Consider the following 12,773-nt stretch of genomic DNA (forward strand, 5'->3'; position numbering starts at 1 on the left):
TGAATGACCGACAAGTGCTTGGATCAGGAGCCAGCCAAACTGGAGTTCAAATCCCGCCCCAGGAACTGGCCAATAACACCAGCTTTCTTTTTAAAAAGCATCTATTCCGGGACAGACATTTCACTAGGGATATCTTTCATATTTTAAAAATTGAATCTCCCCTCCTCCATGACTGGCCCTATTTTACAAAAGAGCCTGAGGCTCCTGGAGGGGAAGCGACCAGGGTAAGGACGGCAAGTCGTCCCCAGCCTGGGACTTGAACCCACCTAGGCCCCAGATTCTGCTGTTGCCTAGGAGCCGAGGAGGGAGGAGCTCCCAGAGCGCAGGGGGGAGGGAAAGAGCGAGAGCGAGCTCCCGGCAGCGCGCGCTGACGACAGCAGGTGATTTTTTTCTGCAGCGCGCTTTCTCTCCCGGCGTCTTCCCTGGATTTTTTTTTTTTTTTTTTTTTTTTTTTTCCCTGCCGAGCAGTAGATAAGGGTGGGGCCGCTTCCCTGCAGCAGACACGGAGCGGCAGTGGCTGCGGCACCATCGGGAGAAGCGGCCGCAGCAATGCTCGGTCTCCGCTGGAGGTGATCGCCTCCGAGCCCTTTCTAGGTGGCTGGCTGCGACGGGACGCCTCGGAGAGGGGGAGCAGAGCCTCGTCCGTGGCCCCTGAGGCCACCCTGCTCGGCCCTTCCTCCACGCCATGGCTTAAGCCCGCAGCCACCTCGCCTCGCGTCGCCTCGCTTGGCCGGGGTCCGCCGCCGCCGCCGCCGCAGGGAGGGGCGCGACCCAGACGCCCTCGCCCGGGGACCCCGGGACGCTGTGTGTCTCGCCCAGCGCTGCCGCAGCAGACTGCGCTCCCAAGACCTTTGCGGGCGGCTTCCGGAGGCGTCTGCAGCCGGTAATCAATCGGGGGACTTTACGGACTTTTGTCCCGGTGATAGCTTGACCTTCCTGGGTGCTCTCTGAGGGAGAAGAGGAGGTAGCTCGGGCCGCCGAGGGAAAGGCTGTGGGAGCCGGACTGGCTGGTCGAGTGCCGAGGGACTGAAGTGAGGTTAGAGACTTGCTTTAGAACCACAAAAAAGAAAGAGGGAGGGCCAGCTTTGCAGCCCGCATCATGGCGTGGCCGTGCATCACGCGGGCCTGCTGCATCGCCCGCTTCTGGAACCAGCTGGACAAGGCGGACATCGCCGTGCCGCTGGTTTTCACCAAGTACTCGGAGGCCACCGAGGCCCCCAGCGCCCCGCCGCAGCCGCCGCAGCCGGCGCACGCGCCCCCCTCGGCGCGGGCGGTCGCCATAGAGACGCAGCCGGCCCAGGGCGAGTTGGATGCAGTTGCCCGGGCAACGGGGCCGGCGCCCGGGCCTAGCGGCGATCGCGAGGCGGCGGCGCCCCCCGGCCGCGGCGCGCCCGGCGCCGGCCCCGGCCCGGGCTCCGGCTCCACCTCGAGCGCGGGCCCCGCGGACTCGGTGATGCGTCAGGACTACCGCGCCTGGAAGGTGCAGCGGCCCGAGCCGAGCTGCCGGCCGCGCAGCGAGTACCAGCCCTCCGACGCGCCCTTCGAGCGCGAGACCCAGTACCAGAAGGACTTCCGCGCCTGGCCGCTGCCGCGCCGCGGGGACCACCCGTGGATCCCCAAGCCCGTGCAGATCCCCGCGTCCTCCCAGGCGTCGGGGCCCATCCTCGGGGCGTCCAAGCGCCGGCCGCAGAGCCAGGAGCGCTGGCCCGCGCAGGCCGCCGCCGAGGCCCCGGAGCAGGAGGCGACCCCTGGCGGCGCCGGGGGCCCCGCGGCGGGAAAGCCCTCGGGTGGGGACGAGCGCGACACACGCAGGAAGCCCGGGCCCGCCTGGATGCTGCGCCGCGCCGAGGGGCAGGGGCCGGAGCCGACGCCGCCGCCGGCAGCCCAGGCCCAGGCCCAGGCCCAGGCCCAGGCCGCGGCCCCCGAGGCGGGCAAGGGGCGTGCAGCGGCCGACGCCCTCAACAGGCAAATCCGCGAGGAGGTGGCGAGTGCGGCGGGCAGCTCCTACAGGTGAGACTCGGGCCGCAGCTCGGGCCACCCGGCCGGCCACGCTTCCCCTTCGCTGAGGCCGCCCCGCGCCGGTTCTGCGCGCCGCAGGCGCCCCGGGGCCCCTCCCTCCAGGCCACACCCTCGCCCCCGCCGCGCCCCGATACCCCCCAGGGCTGACTTCTTTCTGCTCGCTCTTAAGTGAAAGCTGTCGGTACTAGGCATCCCGGCCGGCCCAGGGCTTTCCCTTTACCACCTTAGCTCCTCTCCCCCGACCCCCGACCCCCGTCCCACCCCACACCCCCACCTGCTCAACAGAGACCCTTTGCAGTTTCTTGCAGGCTGTGCCATTACGCCCCACCCACCTCACTAGCTGCATTGGCCTGGATGCCGCCACTCGCTGGCTCAGCTCTTGCCCACCCTGCATGGGCCTTTCCGAAGGGCCCCATCCTCCTAGAAGAAGTGGCCCGCCCCCTCCTCCCCAGCCAGCTTCACTTGGCCTTTCATCCTTCCCTCCCTCTCTTGGTCCCTGGGAAACATCCAAGCACCACACCCTTTTCTCGATTCCCCACAGGGCTCTTATAGATCACCCTCCTCCACCTACCATCAGGCTTTGAAGTCAGATTTATTCCTCCTCCTGGTAGCTGTGACACACTGAGCACGTTTCTTAACTTTTCCGGGCCTCAGATTCTTATGTGTAAAATGTGATTGATAATAGATTGTTCTCCTAGAATTGCTTATTCATTTATTAATCAAATATTAAACTTTGACATATTTTTGAACACCTACTATATGCCAGGCGCTGCACTAGACATTGTGAGGTTACATGAGATGGCCCAGGAGAATTGTGCCTGGCACATAGTAGGTGATTAGAATGCCTTAGCGCCATTACGGTCTTGTGTCTGATGCCTCATTGTTCTGATTTCCACTTCCTAGATACCTCCAGCCTTCTCCCCATTGATGCATTTCCTTTCTCCTTTCCCTTTATGTTCTTCAGTTGTGTTGCTCATTCTGTTACCGCCAAGAACCCCCTCTTTAGCATTTAAATTCCCTGTAAATGAATGCCTTCAAGAAAGCACATACCATTTTCTCTTGCTCTCTCCCTCCCTCCCTCCCTCCCTCCCTATCTCTCTCCCTCCCTCCCTCTTCCTTTACGTCTCCCTCTCTCCATCCTTCTAGAATTCTCCCTGTGCTGCAGCCTCAGCCCTTCCAAATTGCTTTCTCACCCTTTGTACATCCAGTATCATTTTTGAATGCTTAGCTCTCCATCCTCTCCTTATGTTTCAACCCAGATCAAGCAGCTGAGAGATCACATTTGACTCAGAACGTGTAACATTGGGTTTTAGGGTCTCTGGGGAAAAGGATGTGCATGATGAATAATTGAGCCAGAGGTGTTCAAAATGGGGTCCTTCATCAATGCCAGAGCCAGTTGTCTCCTTCCTGCAGGAGACTGTGGTTGGGAGGACTGCAGAGTTAGTGTCTTTTGCCAAAACCCTATATGTAGCCTCCTATCAGACTGATGTCTTTCTCCAGTGAACATAACAACCACTCCCTCATATGCTGAGGGAAGCATAGCAGAGATAGATATCCTCTCTTTTTAAGGCAAAAATTCATCTGTCTCCCAGGTTTTGACTCTAGAAAGAATTTCCCAATGAGAAGGAGCAGCAAATATTTGGCTCCTACTCCATCTTCCTGAATTCTACCTCCACCTGGCATTTCTCTCTTGGTTTATTGTTATCATGACCACAGTGGTCCCCCCTAGGAGTGCACTCCTTTTTTCTTTTCTTTTCTTTTCTTTTCTTTTCTTTTCTTTTCTTTTCTTTTCTTTTTTTTTTTTTTTTTTTTTTGGCTTTGGGTCAGGCAAGATCCTTTTCCTTGGTTCACAGCCATCAGGAGTGGAATTTTCATGGTATCTTTATGCGACTACCAAAGGAAGATCAAAAAGAAAAGAAGGAAACAAGGAAGGGGCATAAAAAACAAAGCCAAGATGTAGTTTTGTGATTCCACCATGACCTTCTTGTTTACAAGGCAGGCCCTACTTCATTCCCAGAGAACCCTAAGATGGCCCAACATTGCAGATTTCTAATCTGGCTTCCTCGTCTTCCTGCTCCCATTCTACTACCCTGTGGCAGGTGGAACCTTAACATTCAACAATGAAGGGTACTACCCTTCCTCACCACCACAGAATCCATGCCAATCAAGAGAGATCCCAAATTCTCAAATCTCCTTTGGTCGTCCTACGCAGTTTATGTTTCCAAGTCAGCAGGACTTGCTTTGTCCGTGAGAAATTGGCTAGACAGTCAAGGGATGACCTACCCTTCGGATACAACCCACTCCAAATATATTGGCTTACATCTTTGTTCCGTATGGCCTCTTCCCCGAAAACACCACCTTAACTGTACAGTACGAAGTCAGGTTTTACAGTTAGAATTATACTCATACTGCAAGTGATGGGATTGATTGGGGGAAGGCTCTGCTGTTGCAGCTGGTGAGAATGATTATTTTTAGTGGCTATCAGAACTCCACCAACCTGTCAAAGAAAAAATTCTCTGAGCGCCTTAAAAGAATTTTCTTTCCCATTTGTGTCTTCTGTAAAATTTAATTATGCATGTGACTTTGGGGCCAGCAGTTCCATTTTGCTGTATAATCAGAAAGGTTTGGAAGCATTAAGAGAATGAGTTGCTAAGAGACATCAATTTCCTTAATGGACAATTTAAGTGCATGACAAAGTTTATGTGAAATTTAACATTGTTTTTTGTTTCGGAAGAAAAATTAACCAATAATAGGGAAATGCACTTTGGGTGAAGGTAGACATGAAGAAATTAGATAATCAAATATCCCATAAAGAAAAAAAAATGCCTGGAAATTGTAGGCTTATCTGGAACATTGATTTTCCTTCCCTGTTATCTCATATTCTTTCCCTTGCTGTGATTCGGAATATCTCCTAAATTCTAAGTATACCCCATGGCTGGCAGAGATGAGTCTTACATTCCCTTATTAGAAGCCAGGTTGGGTTCCATTTCAAAGATAATTTGATTTACAAACCCTTTTCTTCTGCCACTCTACATAAATCATGGTGGCTTACACCATGGTGATTGGTTCATCTCATGGGCTTTCCAAGTGACATCTGTCACATGACATCAATGGGAGCAGTTTGCTTAAATAAAGGGCACATAATCCATCAGCTTAACATATTGGTATATAATGTAAAATACACATTCAGCATGCAGAGTCATATACATACTAATTGGTTTTTCTCCTACAATATAGTCAGTAGATAATCTCAAATGTCCTTTGACGCTATGATTTTGAGAAACCTTCCCAATTTGTCTAATTCATAACGTATCCACATTAGCCTAGGATTTTGCATTAAGTGCTATCTCAATCTCTTTGGTTATTCACGATCATGAAGTTGATTAATTTTTAGTACACTCATATTACATAGATGATGTAATAAAGTTGAGAAGCATGTCTCTGTTATCACTTTTAATGTTAAGGATGGATTTCGCTGGGCAGCCACTTGTGACTTTAGACCTCGAATTCTCAATTAGAAAAGAGATGAGTCATGAGGAAGGGATTAAAATTCCCCTCTCAGTCAGTGCCATTGCCCTAGACATCAGTTAATAGGGCTAGATGGGGTGGCAGGTGCTCCCCATAGAAATGCTAATGAGAAATTTCTCCTGGAAGAAATCAACTGAGGCACCAGGAGGTAGAATTAATAAACCAGAGGCAAAATATTTGACAAATGAGAGTAGTAACAAGGAAATTGGAAAGAAAAGGAGCCTTTCATATCTGCCCTACAATCTTCCATGCCCTATAGAGAAAGGCCTGTCTGACCTAGCTTCCGCTGTCAGAACTGCCCTGTGCTTTTAGGGCAACTGCCCATTTCCCTAATTTCTTCCTGGGCAAGTCTCAGCAATATTTCAAGGCCAATCTCAGATACAGAATCTTTAAGGATACCTTCCAGGTTCTGTCGTTCAGAGCTAATTTTTCTTATTTTCCCTTTTTATATTCTATGCACTCCCATTGCCTGCTTTTGTTCATACCTGCCTCCTCCAGCAGATCACAAACACTGGAAGAGAAGCGTTTGCTCATCTGTATACCTCTCATAGTGTAACATTGAGCCTGGGTGCCATAGAAGTTTGCCGAATCCAATAGAATTTTTAGAGTTTGGTGAAAATTTTATTCACCTGCACATTGATTCATTCACATTGATTCATTTCATACAATTTTATTTAGTTGGATTTATTTCAGAAAATGAAGGGCCAAGGCCCTGTATGAATCAGATAGGACGTGGGGATACCAAATGAATAAGTTATAACCTTTATGTAAGGAAGCTATTCCTGCCTTAATCAAGATAAAGTCCAGTCTCTACTAGATGAGCCCTAGAAGTAAATGTTCAAATGAAGATGGGCACCTTCATCCAGGCAATGGTCCTCAGCCTTGACTGCACATTGGAATTACTGGAGAACTTTAAAAACACTGATGCTTGGGACACCTGGGTGGCTCAGCGGTTGAGCATCTACCTTTGGCTCAGGGCATGATCCTGGAGTCCCAGGATCAAGTCCCGCATCGGGCTCCCTGCTTGGAGCCTGCTTCTCCCTCTGCCTGTGTCTCTGCCTCTCTCTCTGTGTTTCTCATGAATAAATAAATAAAATCTTTGAAAAAATAAAATAAAAACACTGATGCATAGGTGCTTTGCCCAGAAATTCTGATTTTATTGGTCTGGGGTATGGCCTGGGCATATGAATATTTTAAAAATAGTCCAAGGCGATTCTCAGGTGCAATTCAGGTTATGACCTACTTCTCTAAGGCAAAGGTTCTCAAAATTTAGTACACCCAAGTTTTCTAAAATGCAGATTCCTGAGCCTCATCTTCAGGCATACTGATTCAGTAGGTTTCAAGTAAGGGTTAAGAAACTATATTTTAATACACAGTCTTGGTAATTTTGATGCAGGTGAAGCTCAAGCTTTACTTGGAAACATACTGCTTGGAAAAATTGGCTGTCCTTAAGGCATTGAGTTTTCTCATATACACAGTGTTGGTGGCTATTTAATTAAGCCTTTTATATCCTTTACTTGCATTTTGTAATTTTCTGCACAAGGGTCTCTCCCTCTCACACACACACACACGTTTTTTAAGTTTCATTGTTCCATATTTAAGTCTTTAGTAATCTAACTGGATTTTAACTTTATATATGAAATGCAGTAGGGATCTAATTTTCTTTTCTGTCTTATGGAAACTCATTTATCCTCACACCCTTTCTAAAAGTGCAGCTTTTTCTCACTAATGTCTCCATGAATCTCCTCTATCATATAAGGGTCACATATGCTTGAACATATTTCTAGGATCTCTGTTCTATGCTCTTATTCTGACCTAATAGCAAACTATCATCTTGTCTTTTTGTCTAAGATATTTTCAATTATTTTTTCTTATTGTGAAGAGTACATTTTATTACATTTTCTAATGTTTTGTTGCTTATATGTATTAATTTGGGGATGTTGATCTTGTATTCAGCAACCTTATCATGCTCTCTAATTAGTTTTGTCTGCAGACTCACTTGGACTGTCTGTGGATATAATGTATGTCTTTAGCAAATACCAATTTATTGTCTTCTTTCCCAATATTTATATATCCTGTGTGTGTGTGTGTATGTGTGTGTATATATATATACTGCTGCATTGGTGAGGACATAGGGTGTAGTAGCTGATAACAGACATCTTTGTCTTGGGATGTGGAAATGCTTCTAAAGTTTTATCATTAAGTATGAGGTTTGCTCTGTGTTTTATGAGACAGCTTCATATTAGGTTAAGAAACTTCTCTTTTTCCTAATTTACTAACAGTTTCTAAAAATGTGGATGGGTATTGAGTTTTGTTGAATGCTTTTTCTGCATCAATTGAGATGATCATATGGTTTTTCTTTTTGAATCTGTTAATAGAGTATTCTGATATTGAACCATCTTTGCATTCCTGAGATAAACCTTGCTTGTGTAAAAATATATCTTATGATGCTGAATTTGGTTTGCTATTTTTTGTTTGAAATGTTTGCATGCATATTTATATCAACTCCAAAGAGGGAGTAGAGAAAATGAGACATCAGAGAACAGAGCCCTGAGGAATATAAGTATTTGGGGGGTACTGACAGCAGAAGGAATAGCCATGAAAAAGACAAAAAAAAGGAGTAATCAGAAGGGGAAATCAGAACAGAGATATGGAAACCACATGGAGTACCTAACTTAGCAATGCCTTATGCCTCTTTGGAAATTTTTAGTGAGGATTTACTATGTGCAAAGCATTTTGCTAGAGGATTGGTTGACCTTGTGCAGTTAACTCTCAGAGATATAATGTTGACTGAGACTAACCCACAAAAAGGAGAGGAGATAAGACACAGGTAATTCTTGGTTGCTCTCTCAGGAGGAAAAAATGGCTTTAAAAAACGAGTCAAGGGGATCCCTGGGTGGCGCAGCGGTTTAGCGCCTGCCTTTGGCCCAGGGCGTGATCCTGGAGACCTGGAATCCAATCCCACGTCGGGCTCCCGGTGCATGGAGCCTGCTTCCCCCTCTGCCTATGTCTCTGCCTCTCTCTCTCTCTCTCTCTATCATAAATAAATAAAAATTGAAAAAAAAATTTTTAAATTAAAAAAAAAAAAAACGAGTCAAGCCAGTCATAGTTCTAAATCTGCAATCACTGAGAATTACTTGATTTCCCAGACACAAAACTACAATATTCCAGGAAATGTCCACTAAGATTAATGACTTATCTCTATAATCAATGCAGCTTTGGCTTTACAAATTATATCAGTTGTATAAATGTAGACAGGTGAGCTTCTAATTCTTTACTAAATGAAGAAAACTACATGATGGGCCTCAGCCAACAAACTAAAAATTCTCTTGATGCTCACTAAAGATGCTGCTTTTCACCATTGGAAATAAGAATAGTAGCTAATTGGGTGCTTACTATATGCCTGGCAGGCTACTAGGAATCTTAGATGCATTTTCTCCTACACTCTTTATATAACTCTGCAAAAATGGTACTATTACTTCCCTGTTAGAGCTTAGGACCTACAGTGCCTCTTGTCTGCCTTTTGGCTTTTAAACTGCTGAAGACACAGGCTTTGTCTAATGCTAATCTTTCTCGACACTTGCCACATCATCCATAGCATATTAACATGTATTGTCTCAACTCAGTTTCAATCCAGTGAACATTGATTAGTGCCTACTCTATGTCAGGCTCATTCCTAGGATGACAAAGCAGCAGTCCTCGCTCTTAAAAGGCTTATGTGTATTAGGCAGAGACAAATGTGCTGAAAAGCACCCTAATAAAAAGTCTATGCAGGGTATAGTGGAGCACAGAGGAGAGAATGGTTAAGTCTACTTGATTTGAGGGCTGTCAGCATAAGAGTTCAGGAGAGAGGGAACTGACAGGCTGAATCGTCAAAGATGGGTGTGCATTGTGGGGAAGGGATCAATTTGAGTAAATGTATGAGAAGAGACATTGTAAGCCGTTCTGCGCAGGGAGAATTTAGAGGTCTCATAGAATGATGATAGAATGGTGAAGGGTTGACCAGGTGGGTAGGCTGGGCCAGCTCTTTTGTCCTATAAGCAAAGAGAAGATGCAAGATTAGCAGGATTAGGTTTTGGATTTTGGAAAAGGTGACTTTGACAGTGGTGGGAAGGATGGATTGGAGGGGATTAGGCTGGAAGCATGGAGTCGAGGAAGAAGCTGTTGTTTGGGTGAGAGATGATGAAACCTCCAGCAAGGGGGCAGCCCAGGTGGCTTGGTGGTTTAGGGCTGCCTCCAGCCCAGGGCCTGATCCTGGAGACCTGGGATCGAGTCCCATGTTAGGCTCCCTGCATGGAGGCTGCTTCTCCCTCTGCCTGTGTCTCTACGCCGCTCTCTCTCTCTCTCTCTCTCCCTCTCTCTGTGTGTGTCTCTCATGAATAAATAAAATCTTAAAAAAAAAAAAAAAGCTCCAGCAAGGAAAGAATGTCACCAAGCACTGATGGTAAAGGATACACTAATGTTGTGGCTAATTGAAAGTAGGCTGAAAGGCAAAGGGAAGAGTCTAGGACATTTCTCAGTCTAGGACATTTCATGCTTTGGATGTCTGGGGAAACAGTCATTACTGAGCTAGATAGCACAGTTTTGGACAAGTTGAATTTGAGGTGTTTTTTACAAGATTGACATGGAATTGTTCAGTAGAAAATGAAATCACCTTGATGATTTAGGGTGTAACCTGATAGAATAACTTTTATAAAACTCTTTAGCATTATCCACTCAGGTTAAACATAGATTTTACTTAAGACCCAGCAACTGTCCCCTTGAATACATACCCAACATAAATGAGAACAGAAGAATTGTACAAGAATATGTGTGGCAGTTTTATTAGAAATAGCTAAAAAGAAAAAATAACCCAAATGTCCATCAACAATGGGGTAGATAAATTGTGGCATATTCATAGAGTGGAATATCCTACGGAAGGAGCCATAGGCAGAATGATGCTCCACTCAACCCCTTACCCAAGGATGTCCACATCCTAATTCCTGGAACATGGGAATATACTATGTTACAGAGCAAAATGGACTTTGCAGATGTCATTAAGTTAAGCATCTTGAGGTGGGTGAGTATCCTGGATTATGGGCCCATTGTAATCACAGAGATCTTTATAAGTAAAAGAGTCAATGTCACAGTGATGCACTGTGATAAAGACTTGGACAGACATTGCTGACTTCAAAGACAGAAAGGGTGACATGAGCCAAGGGATGCAGACAGCTGCTAAGTAACTGGAAAAGGCAAGGAAATGGCTTCTCTCCTGGAGTCTTCAGAAAGAACACTTTGCTTCTGCTGACTCCTTGATTTTTTTCTAGTGAGACCCATTATAGTCTTTTTAGCTTAGAACTATAAGATAACACATTTGCATGGTTTTAAGCCATTCAGCTTGTGGTAATTCATTTCAGCAGCTATACGAAACTAATACATAGAGTTTCTCAATCTTGGCACTACTGACATTTTGGACTGGATAATTCCTTGTTGGGAGGAGCATCCCTGGCCTCTATCTACTCCATGCCATAATTCCCCACTACACCCTCGCCCTTGCTAAGTTTTGATAACCAAAAATGTTTCTAGACGTTACAAAAAGATCTCTGCGGGGGGAAAAATTGTTCCTAGTGAGAACCACTGTTGTATGAAAAGTAAAATTACTGCAGTACTCTATAATATGGATATGTTCCACAGACATAATGATGAATGAAAGGAACAGATGCAAGTGAACTTATTGAATGATTCCATTTATATGGATTTCAAAAACAGACCAAAGGAGTGGAATTGTTCTATATCTTGATCTGAGTGATGGTTTCATGGATCTACACATGCTAGCAATTAAAGGTTTATAGTTTTTATTCTATGTATGTTATATCTCAACCAAAAGTTAAAAAAAAAAGTACAAACCAAATAAATGGAGACCTAGGTTTGATGCTCAGGAGAAAAGACAGAACAGAAAAGGTCTGTACATGGAGGTGTCAGTGGGGATCAAACCCACAGGCATCAGGGTAGGTGGGGAATAAAGAGGGTGAAAAGAAGAGAATGTTGGGGCCGAAGCCCAACCCCCACTGACACATCAGGGATAGGCGGAAGAAGAGTCAGACCTTTGGTATCTATGTGGAGTGAGAGCAGAGGCCCCCACACTGTACTGGCTTCCCACCTCCCCTGCCACTGGTCTCTGGTTCCCTGCAGGAGCTACCCCACGTGTATATAAAATAGCAGAGTACTCTTTCCTCTCCTCGTTGTCCTAGCATAGCCCATTGCCAAGTTGTACTTGTTTCCAGATTGAATGAGGAGGAGGCTTTTGCAGGACCAAGCCTGGTGTAACCTCTTTTGGTGGGAAAATTGGGCCCAGGCCCCAAGCCACAACACCTGCCATAAGTGCCTCCTTGAAACACTGCCTCCTTCACTGTGCTGCTCTCTGTGGCCACCGTCTGTTTCATGCAATGACTTCAAAAAGTTGGCCCATGTCATGGCATATCCTAAAGTGCATTTTTATATTCTTCTTGGCCCTTAGGAACCATTCTCTATTAGACCATTATGAGAGGCAGAAGATAGGCAATGGAAGAATGCAAAGGAGCAGAATGTTAGAACAGAGACATAATTGAGTTTCAACCTCATTTACCAAGTGTTGACTCTTGCCAATTGCTTTAGCATATCTTTTTATTTAGACTTCATAATGACCTTTTAAAGTGAACATCTTTCTCTTTAAAGATGAAAACTAGGGTCAGGAAGGTCTGGGAACTGATATCACACAACCAGTCAATGGCGGAGGTGGTTCAGGAACCTGTTTCTCTTCTTCCCAGCCCACCACTATGCCTTACTTGCATAACTCAAGCGGATGCCTGCCACATACCCCCAGTTTGCTGCCATTCCTAGGGGGCTGCTATGGGCCCCAGGTCCTTCCTGTTGTCTTTTTGCCTCCCACTCTCCTAAGTCCATGCCATCCTCATTCACTAGCTTGTTTCTACAGTGGGAGAGGGTCACTGGTCTCACTATACCCCTTATCCTGAATTCTCCATGGATTCCCTTCTACTCCAGAACAAGGCCCAGCACCTCAGGCTGCAGTCAAGACTTTCCAGGAACTGACCTATCTGGCATTTCCAGCATTTTGCTCAGTGCTCCCCTCACACACCTGATGGTTTTTCCTGGGGGTTCTCAGTTCTGGTTGTACATTAAAACCACAGAGGCCCCAGCAAATGATCTAGCCAAATCATAGTCTGAGCTAGGCCTTGACAAGCCCTACA

General features: G+C 46.3%; 1 protein-coding gene across 2 annotated transcripts in view; it reads left to right on the forward strand.

Moving 5' to 3' along the window:
* Positions 1 to 427: 427 nt before the first annotated feature.
* MAP6 (microtubule associated protein 6) overlaps positions 428 to 12,773 on the forward strand; it is a 68,517-nt gene continuing 56,171 nt past the window's right edge. Inside the window, exon 1 of one of the 2 annotated variants that reach the window (XM_038568584.1) lies at positions 428 to 2,010. In XM_038568584.1, coding sequence (XP_038424512.1) covers positions 1,100 to 2,010 — 911 coding nt within the window. In that variant the 5' untranslated portion in view covers positions 428 to 1,099. The remainder of the gene's footprint in view (positions 2,011 to 12,773) is intronic. The other variant, XM_038568596.1, reaches the window with a different exon arrangement.

Source organism: Canis lupus, chromosome 21 (assembly GCF_011100685.1).
Source record: "Canis lupus familiaris isolate Mischka breed German Shepherd chromosome 21, alternate assembly UU_Cfam_GSD_1.0, whole genome shotgun sequence".
Taxonomy (NCBI): Eukaryota; Metazoa; Chordata; class Mammalia; order Carnivora; family Canidae; genus Canis; species Canis lupus.